Raw genomic sequence first — 11,224 nt, 5'->3', positions numbered from 1 at the left:
GTGTTTTGAATAAAATGTCATTTTATTCAAAACACTATGACGCTGCGACACGTTGAGAGCTTGTAGATCTGCTATTCTCATTCTCTATTCTCGCAACCGAACATAACGTGACCTGTCTTTTAGTTCTACTGGATCTCTTCTGCACTAGTTTCTCCCTGACATTTTAGTCTAGTTTTTATTTGTTGACGGAATTGTAACTAAAAAGAATCTCCATGACTTCAAGGCTATGTTCAAGACACAAATTTCATTTCATTTCATATTAATTTTAATGTCTGAAAACAGCAGATCTACAAGCTCACAACATGTCGCATCGAAAACAGATCTGCTGTTTTCATTAATTCTGTTATTAATGAAATGAATGTTTATTATTAGGAGGAGGACAGACAGACAGTTTGGCGTGGAGCCAGGAGAGGGCGGAGCCAGACCCCTGAAATGAGCGGGGGGAGGGGCCATCGCTCTGCTCTGTTGCTCTGGATCACTGTCATAGCGAGGCACTCACCCAGAAACACACACACACACACACACACACACACACACACACACACACACACACACACACACACACACACACGCACACAAACACACACACACAGATGTGTGTGCGTGTGAGTCAGGAGGCCATTGGATGAGTCTTGCTGCATATACTGGGTTTAGCACCAACATTTTGAGGCCACAGGTCAAGTCTGTTACTATATCAACACACACTCTCTCTCTCTTTCACACACCCACCCACCCACCCACCCACCCACACACACACACACACACACACACACACACACACACACACACACACACACACACACACACACACACACACACACACACACACACGTTAGATGCAATATTAAAATACTGAATTAATTATTTAATGCCGTTATTGGCTGAATTGGAAATGAGGAATTCTGGAAACCAAGGAGAACACATTAAGTATATTGGACTGAGACTGTGTGTGTGTGTGTGTGTGTGTGTGTGTGTGTGTGTAGGCTGCAGTAGAATATGACACACAGACATCGTTAGGAGAATTCCCCTTGTACTCACCAGTGACATGGTCAGGCTTACGATAGGCCAGGGGTGGACTGGGCATCTGGAATACCGGCCAATCCTTCAGTAGCACCAGCCCACAGAGCAGAGAGATGTCACGTGATTGGCCCACTGGCTTGTCTATCATCTGAACACTGGCCTAGCAGCCAATCACAGGCTACTGTGGACCAGGAGTCCCCCCGAAATATATAACAGCATTAGACCAAGTGCTGTATTTTGAATTTCTTTCAAAATACTTTTTTGTATTTTGTGCCCATCTCTGACCACTGTCAGGGGCGGCCTTAGCTATGTTTCACCAGTTTCAATTGAAACGGGCCTCAGCCATTAAGGGGCCTCCAAGAGCTAGCCAGCAAGCCTTGTTCAACTTTGAAACTTAACTATTGCTAATGAAACACTAAGGATTATTATTTAATGTCAACATTCAATTACCAAGTGGAAGATGTAACTCAGGTAAAGTAATGAGTTTAACTAGTACAACTGTCCAAATTCAAGTTCACCTGATAGAGTTACTGACAAAACTCTTTTTATAACCTTGTTAATACAATGCCAGGTTAACTTCTGTGTGCAATTGTTGTGCAGCTACTGTGGCCTCGGTACGGCGGCGCGGGGGGAGGGGTGGTATAGCTCTCGAAATTGGTTCCTGATTCCTAAGGCCGCCCCTGACCACTGTGATACATGAAATGGAACAGAGCTTTCATTACTATCATCGATATCACTTTGAGGGAAGGGAGAAGAGACCCAACTCCTCTCCAATATGATTGCTGTGCATATAGCCTATGGCAGGGCCGGACTGGGACATACGTTCGTCCCTGGCATCTTGGCCCAGACCGGCCCACCACAACCAGCGCAAACCGAAGAAATAGAAGTTCTAAAAGCCCACAACGCACCACAAGTACAAACATGTACATGCTCAAAATCAACACTTGGTGGAAACGAAACCAGAACCAAATAAAGGTTCCTGAAAGTTCTGGTTTCGTTTCCATTGCGTACAGCCCGGTTCCATACAAGATTCCTAGAACCTTGTTTCGGTCCTGCTCCTGAGGTAGAACTAAACTTTAGTTCTGAGAACCTATGGGTGTGGCCAGCAGCGTTGCTGCTCTTTTTTGTGACCTAGTTCTAGTTCTGTGTCGGCCCTGCAGTGCTAGCGTTAGGCTATTTATTTGTATTTTAAGCTTGTCTTAGCTGCATATCATCTATAACCTCTGGAATTAACCACAGTCTGTCTAAAAGTGTGGTTACTTTCTACGGTTATGGGTTTATTCATCTCATACAATTTTGAAATTCAAATTCAAATGGTCTATTCTGTTTGGCCAATTCTATTCTGTTCGGCCCTACAGTGGAAATGGGCCTTATGACATCATGAACAAATGAGCGTTTGATTGGTCGGTACTAATTTATTGGCTAAATGCGTTCTAAACTGGTTTGATTAACACAAACCATTTGTATTTTAAGTTGTCTTAGCTGCATATCATCTATAACCTCTGGAATTAACCACAGTCTGTCTTAAAGTGTGGTTACTTTCTCCGATTATGGGTAATATTCAGACAGGCAAACCAATCGGAGGCCTCTGTGTCTATGACGTACTATTTCTTTGGGTAAGCGCATTCTTTGATTGATCTGTGCCTGTGTCTATGACATCATGAACAATTAAGCGTTTGATTGGTTGGTACAAATTTTTTGGCTAAACGCGTTCTAAATCATGGCAAACCAATCAGAAGACTCTGTGTCTATGACATCATGTCTATGACACCATGGACAGATAAGCGTTTGATTGGAGGTACACATTTTTAGGGCTAAACGTGTTCTAAATCAGGGTAAACCAATCGGAAGTCTCTGTGTCTATGACATCATGGACAAATCAACAAAGTCGAAGTGTTTGATTGGTCTGGCTAACTCATGTCATCATCATTAGTGACATCATCATTATTCTAACAAAAAGCGGGGCATAGGAGCGGTTTGCACCGCTCAAAAATAGAAGATCTACAAGCCACAAGTACATACATGTACATGCTCAAAACCTCCCATGAAGCTTGGCCAATGCCACGCTGTGCGGGACATACTGACAAGGCCAGATGTAGGAGCGGTTAGCACTGCTCAAAGACCTAAAGGAACCTAAAGGACTGAGAAATGAAGAAAAACAAAAACAAAACAAAGTTATGACAAATGTCAAATACCAGATTAAAAATAGAAAGCATAATTGCCATATCATGCTTGTTGACATTAAACCATTAAAATAAACGATAAGAAAATCATGAAAAGCATTTATTTACTGATGACGGGGGATTTGTATGATGGACCCATTTAGGACCGAAGGCCTTCTAAATCCTGACCTACGTTTTCAGAGAACAACTTGAACCCTCGCATCCCTATTCTGAGGGGAATTTTTGCCAAAAATAGCCAATCTACATGCTCTCGCTGCGAGGCGTTGAGAGCTTGTAGATCGTCTATGTTTGGCAAGGGTGTAGAGGTAAAGAAAAGATCAGATCAAGTACAGAGTGAAAGGTCAAATTTAGCAAGTATCGACGATTTAAATGGTTACATTTCTGAAGATACACATTAACATGAATCCAACATATAGCCTAGAATACCAATGACAGTGCTGTCAAACCAGTCGATGAAAATCTGCATCACAATGTTATACAGTATGTAATGGGTGGTCCCTGCTTTATCTCCCTCTCCCTCTCAGCTAAGGGGTCATTGGCCTGAAACGTGCCCTAACATGCTGAATCTAACATGGGCTCAATCTCCTTCACCACTTTAGCGGTCTCGTCTTCGTCGTCTCCCTTGGCGCTGGCCGGCGTGTCGGCGGCGGGCGTCTGGCGTGACGACGCCTTCACTCCGCACACGTCCCACGCCTCGGGAAGCAGCCCTTTGTTGAACAGCAGCGACGCCAGCCAGGAGAACAGCAGGATGGCCGCCATCCCGCTGAGCATGCAGACGGTCCTGATGGGAGCCACCATGACGTAATGGCGGTTCACCACCCTCAAGAGCACGCCGACGAGACAGCCCAGGACGGCACCATAGCCGTTGGAGACCTTGAAGAACAGCACGCAGACCAGCTGCGGGAGCATGAGGGTGTAGGTGAGGTCCGCGCGGAGCATCCACAGCATGAGGGCGCTGTTGTTCCGGAAGGAGAGCAGCGTCCCGGCCAGCCCGAACACGACCACGGAGGCCCGGATCACCCACTGGACCTCCCGCTGCGAGGCCCGGGGCCTCAGGACGCTCCGGTAGACGTTGGAGGTGAAGACGGAGGCCGCGGACAGCAGGGAGGAGTCCGTGGACGACATGACGGCGGCCGCCACCGCTCCGATGCCCAAGATGGAGACGGCGGGCGGGGTGAGGTGCTGCAGCACGAGGGGCAGCACCAGGCCCGTCTCGCCGCGTTCGGCCGGGGACCGAGAGCCGTACGAAGTCAGGCTCCAGTCCGTGGAGGCGGCGGCGGCGCCCAGCAGGATGGGAGGGATGCCGAAGGTGGGCACGATGAAGGCGGCGGCGTAGCAGGTGATCTTGGCGGTGGACGAGGACGAGGCGGACAGCGTCCTCTGGTGGAAGTTCTGGAGGCCCAGGTTCCCCAGGCTCAGCAGCAAGAAGTCGTCGATCCAATTCCACGCCCGGTCAGGCTTCACGGTGCCGATCCAGGAGGGGGCCTGGGAGGTGCCGTTGACGACGGCCGTCCGGGCCATGATGTCAGATGTGGCGCCGTTGGTGAGGGCGAACGGGATGCACAGCCACAGGCTGACGAAGATGAGGGCGAGCTGCACGATGTCGGTGTACGCCACGGAGTAGAGGCCTCCCAGCAGCGTGTAGGTGATGGCCACGGCCGCCGAGATCCAGATGCTGGCGGCGTAGGGCAGGTCCAGGATGACGCTCATGGTGACGCCCAACCCGATGAGCGTGCCCGCCACCCACATGATCTCGGAGGCCAGCGCGGCCAGCGACAGCACGGCCGTGGGCACCCGTCCGTACTTGGTCTGGAAGGGGTCCATCATGGTGACGTACTTCTTGTCCCTCATCGGCAGGGCGAAGAAGAGGGCGGCGACCACAAAGCACACGGTGGCCGTGAGTGGCATGGTGGCCCAGACCAGCCCCTTGGCGGGGTCGTACACGGCCTCCGTGATGCCCACGATGAAGCCTCCTCCCACCCAGGTCGCCGTCATGGTGAACATGCCCACCAGCAGGCTGATGCCCCGGTTGCCCAGCAGGGCCATGTCAATGCGGTCGGCCAGGGTCCTCCTCACCTCCCTCTTGGACTTGAACGAGGCCCAGATGCCGGTTCCCAGAACCAGCAGGTAGAACAGCAGCATCACCACCACTCCCACCACGTTGAGTGCCATGATGGATGGAGAGCCTTTACTACCGTGCTTTACTTCTGGAAAGGAGTTGTGCTTCTCAGATCAGCTGAGCGCGTCGCGGCCTTGTCCGCAGTACGGACCACCACCTCGGGTCAGCCTTGGTAGGGATCCGGGACACAGGGTGGTCTTCTACCAGATGATTCCAATAGCCTATATGCTCACCTGGTGCAACACCAGGATATGTTAATGTGTGCCCATGGTATTATTAGTATTAATATTATTATTAGATTTAATATTATTATTATTATTTTCTATGATAATGCAATCCATGAGTAGCTTGTAAATACAGTACTTCAAAATAATCAAAAGTATTATGAAAATAGAAAGATGTGCCTACGTAATCAAATGTTTTATACTCATATCAGGCTTGGGCTGAGACATTGCCCAAATATGGATGATCATAGTGATGACCTCATAGATTGCCCGCTGAGGACATTTTGGGTGAACGCGAATGTCTTGCCTATAATTCAATGTTTTTCAACCTTTTTTGATGTCCAACAGTCCAAGTCACACCCACAATACAGTCTGAACTTGTAGATTGACACCATGTTGAAAGTACTATATGCATTTCTTTTATGGCAGAGGTCTTCAACGTTTTCAGGCCAAGGACCCTTTAGTTGAGAGAGAGATGAAGCAGGGACCCCCACAACCTTTTCAGAGATTCCATATATAGTTTCATTGTTTGACATCACAATCAATTTTGGATTCATGTCAATGTGTGTTTTCAGATATTTAACCACTTGAGCCGCCAATGCTTAATAAACTTGACCTTTCACTCTGTACTAAGTCTGCTCTTTCCCCCCTCTACACCAAACCACTTTGCTGAAAATAGCCGATCTACAAGCTCACGTCGTCTCACTGTGAAGCCCGCAGTGAATCATTGTACCCAGGGCCCAGAATTTGGTGCGAGACCCCTGACCCCCACCTTAGAAAACCAGTGTCTTACAGAACATGTCCGTCTGTCTTTTATCTCCTCTCTTCTACTCACCTGTCTGTCTGTGTGTCTCACCTTTTATCTCCTCTCTTCTACCGTCCGTCCGTCCGTCCGTCTGTCCATATCTGTCTTTCTCCGCGTGTGAGTTCATATAAAAGGCAATGTTACAGCTGCTGCTCTTAACAGGACCAGTCAAAACAGAGAGAGACGGGGAAAGAGATTTAGACATACTGTACGCGCGCACGCACGCACACACAAAAAGTGCGCTCCTTAGAGCACAGGTCTCCACCGGGTCGGGTTGCCTACCTAGATCACAGCCAGTTGGAATGGAATCAGATTTTTTTTAAAGACTCGTGTTATTGATCTGATCTGGTTTCCACCTTGTACACCAGGTGAAGGCAATGAACCAGCAGGTAAAGACAGAAAGCAAGCAGCAGTAGTGGTTGATAGTGTCCTTTGATACACAGGCCTGCACCATCAACCACCTCCATTCATCCCACTAACTTCCCAATCATTGCAACCATCCTTTTAGGAACCGTTTAATACACGGGTCTTCAACGTTTTCAGTCCAAGGACCCCTTAGTTGAGAGAGAGAGATGAAGCAAGGACCCCCAAAACCCGTTTTCCATATAGTTTCTCACTAATCACATCAGTGTATTTTGGAATCATGTCAATTTGTTTTCAGATATTTAACCACTTGACCTTTCACTCTGTACTTTGTCTGCTTTTTTCCCCCTCTACACAAAAGCTCTTTGCCGCTATTTTTGGCTTAAGTTCTCAGAATATGGATAGTAGGGTTCAAGTGGTTAATAAAAAAAGGAGAAAAAAAAAGTTTCTATCACACAAATATTTGGAGGACCCCCTGTAGTAACTCTGAGGACCCCCTGTGGAAGACCCCTGGTTTAATAAGTTCAACTCACAGCGTGGACTTTCTCTCTCTTCTCATTGGTCTCCATGTCCGTCCCTCTGTCTCTCTTCACAGAGACACAGTTCTTCTCTTGCTCTCTCGTCTCCATGTCTGTCGTTCATACTGGCAGATCAAATCAGATTCAGATTGTTTTTGGTCCCTCCAGAATGGAATCAGATTGATTTGAACAAAACACAAGGAAAAAAGATCTTTGTGCGGTTTGAAAATCTGATTCAAAGCTGATTTCCAAACACGCATCTCAGTCTAGACACTGACACCTAAAAATGCATATTATGCTAATGTCACTCTTGGGAAGAAACCTTGTATCTCGATATTTCATGCTGTAGTTTTATCATAAATGAATGCCATATTTTATACTTCAATCATATGACAGTGTTGCACTAAGATATGCAGAAAATATCAGATGCACAAGCTAACAACTCTTTGTGATGCATATCATTGTGAGCTTGCAGGTCGGCTAGGTACCCCAACATAGGGACACCAGGTTGAAAGTTGATTAGTATGTCTTTAGTTTTTGAGCGGTGGTCACACCGTCTCCTATACGTGGCCGTGTGTGTGTCCGGCCGTCCGTCCGTGTCTGTATGTAGCCTCAAGGCTGCAGTACCTTTTCTGACCACACATGTTAAGGGAGGGGCGCTGTTGTTCTCTCACACACACACACACACACACACACACACACACACACACACAGGGGGGAAGGGTGGGTCAGCATGTGTGGTCAAGTATTATTATTATTATTAACAAACTGAATGTTTTAGGGTCAAATAAATTAGAGTGTGTGAAGAAACTACAGCATTGTAAAGCACACTAACCCCGCTGCACCCACCCAGTAGTGCTGTTGCACAGCCTCCACGACCACCGCTCAGTTCACACGGGTGTGATTTTTTATAAATGTTTAACCGATGAAAAGTATTAACAAGAGGTTGTGACCGAGTTACTGTATATCCAGGGTTCCCACACATTTTTACCAATGAATTTCCATAACTTTTCCAGAATATTTTAACCAATTTCCAGGCCTACTGTATATAAGTCATTCAGCGGAGTCTTACTCCTAACTTCCTTGAACTTCTAGTTGCATATATTAGGCTGCAATCACGCATTCCGTTCAGCGAAAAACTACACGTTACCGGTACATATTTCGTGTAACGTTATACATATTTTAGAAAATGTTTAACAAAATCAATAGCCAAAAACTATGCATAGATAAATATCTTCCATGACTTTCCAGGACCCTTGATCAATTCAAAAACTTTTCCAGTGCTGGAAAAATATTTTTCCAATTTCAAAATATTTCCAGGAATTTCATGACCGTGGGTATATCTACATTGGATCCATTGAAAAGGGTGATTTTGTCAATTTTCTGAAATGTAAGCCATACAAACCGAGCAGCACCTGGCTGCAGACACTAGGGTCCTGTTGAGGTCCAAGTGGCAGGAAGTGACCTCACAGTGCGCAAGTGACTTCATGCCAATTGTGGAGGTCACGTGACGTCTCTGCCTTGCAGTCCAAGGCACTACAGTCCCTTTGAGCCGCATTGTCGCTATGTGTACATGTTATCTTTTAGACAACCGAACTCTACCCCTAACCCTAAACTTAAACTCCATGGGGTAGAGCAAGAAAGAGGTGTGAGGTCACTTCCTGCCACTTGTTGAGGTTCCCGTCTCCCGTGGACCTCAACAGGACCCTAGTGGCTGCAGCCAGGTAGTCTTGTACAAACCTTCCACCCGACAGCAGCAACATCTTTTTTGAGACATGTGATGTGTGGAATACAGAACATGGACTCATCCCGGATACAAACCGAACCCCATTCAACAGCTACAGAATGTTCTACCAAGAATTTCAACGCTGAGATATTTCACAATTTAATACTTTAGTGCTTTAAACATAAAACCTTGAACACCAGCCGTGGAGAATTTGTGATTAAAAAAGCTCAAGTTCTCAAATAATGCTGAATAGATGATACATGACCCCCGTGGCTGTCTGCTACACGTTCACAATGTCCTGTACATCACTTCCCCACTGAACTCCATGGACACGGCCGCCCTGTTGTGTTCAAATACAGTGTTTCTTTTACATTTCAAGGTCTTCCCTTAACTCTGACAGTATACAAATGGAACCAAATGGACCCGAATGGGTCCATTTGGTTCCATTTGTATGCTGTTAGAGTTACAGAGTTGTATGGGTCAATTTAGACCCCCATAAAGGAACTCTAGAATCCACTTTGAGAAACGCTGTTCTAATCTATTCCGTTTTGAATGGTGTTCTCGTTCTCCATACGGTAGATACTGTGACATATTGTGTACATTTTCTTTTGGTTTTTTTTTTCAACAAAAAAACACTTTTTACAAAGTTCACAATCTGCTTATGCCATTTTTTTAAAGGAAAATCTTTGACAATGCTTTCAGAGTATAAAATAAGGCTTAAGTGATTCAAATGAGGAAAAAAAGAAAAACACTTATGCCATATCACAATATCCAAAATCACATATGATTTCTAGTCTCATATCAATGTTATCGATATGCTGCCCAGCCCTCGTTACAACATACTATAATTTTATGTATATCCCTGTTACCAATTTTTATATATCGTCGTTGTCGGGTGAAAACCTTGTATGTCCAAAACCGTTTGTTTTGCATTTTTCATTTTAAAAAACAGCCGATCTACAAGCACACAACGCCTCGCGGTTGCGTGCTTGTAGATCTGCTGTTTTCACTACTTTTGTGCGACGGCCTTGTACGATGAAGCAGGGCTTTACTTTGCGAAAGAACATACAAATTTGAAACTTGGAGACACAAGGTTTCCACCCGACATCGACCATATGTAGGCTAAATGTGAAAAACTGAAACAAAACAAAAGCCATACATAGAAAATCCTTCCAGAGCGGAAGTTCTGGTCCCAACAACACCATTCCAATAATAAATACCATAATATATTCTGTGTGTAGAGTCAGGCAGATGCTACAAAGTTAAACAGCAGGCTGTCTGGTCATTTAAACGCTTTCAACGGCCTAAAGGTCTTCACCGGGTGTTTCTCAACCTTGGTGCCTTGGTGATACTTTGGTGTCTCTTTCATACAGGTTGACGCTTGGAAACAGGAAGAATGGAACCAAGGAAGAGTGGGGCAGGAAATTGTGTCGCTTCATCCGCGTGTGATATTCACGTTTTGTGTGAATGTATTCATGACAGAGAAAAAGTAAAGAGAAACAATTAAAATAAAGCCTAATGTGTACGCTGTCGTAGGACCAAGCAGAAACACACAGACACTCCCAATTTCATTGTTGCATTTGCTGATGTCATTTAGCTGTCATTTGGGTTGTGTGTGTGTATGTATAAGGGGATAAGGATCGAATTGATAAGCGACTTTAAGCCTTATTTGATACTTTGTCATTATGCCGGCGTTGCACAAAAACAGGCAACCTATAAACTCACAAGAAGTCTTTTTTTTTTTTCTCGATATAAATATAATATATTTTCTGGAAAGTCTTGGGAAATGTTCACACACATAACGACAAGCCCCGACGCGGCCACAACCAGGCTGAAAAGCGGAATGATCATCGAAATAATCGACACATCTCATCATCACGTGACCTCGCACGCAACCTGATGACGTCACCATGTTGGTTTGTGCGTGTCCTGGTCTCTCACAGGAACCTGTTGTTGTTTTACTGTGGTGGTCCTCAAAGTGGGGTCCCTCAGGGTACCTTGAGGGGACCCCCCCCCCGTACCTCTTGAGAGCGTACAAAAGGACCCGTACGGTTCTGTAACTCTGAGAGCGTAGGAATGGAACCAAAAGGACCCGTACGGTTCTGTAACTCTGAAAGCGTAGGAATGGAACCAAAAGGACCCGTACGGTTCTGTAACTCTGAAAGCGTAGGAATGGAACCAAATGGACCCGTACGGGTCCATTTGGTTCCATTTCCTACGCTCTCAAGAGTTATTGAGATCCTTAAAGGGACAGTTCACCCAAAAA

The 11,224-nt window shown here is 45.8% G+C and overlaps 1 protein-coding gene across 1 annotated transcript; it reads right to left on the bottom strand.

Moving 5' to 3' along the window:
• Positions 1-3,755: 3,755 nt before the first annotated feature.
• Positions 3,756-5,375, bottom strand: LOC308296794 (high-affinity choline transporter 1-like; the record flags this gene model as incomplete). Its single annotated transcript, XM_080740119.1, has 1 exon — positions 3,756-5,375. One exon carries the CDS (start codon positions 5,373-5,375, stop codon positions 3,756-3,758), a length of 1,620 nt encoding a protein of 539 aa, XP_080596245.1.
• Positions 5,376-11,224: the final 5,849 nt, after the last annotated feature.

The sequence above is a fragment of the Nannobrachium achirus genome (genome assembly GCF_963921795.1).
Source record: "Nannobrachium achirus genome assembly, chromosome: 13".
Classification (NCBI taxonomy): Eukaryota; Metazoa; Chordata; class Actinopteri; order Myctophiformes; family Myctophidae; genus Nannobrachium; species Nannobrachium achirus.
Note: the sequence above shows the minus strand (reverse complement) of the source record. Positions and strands in the feature narration are given on the sequence as shown.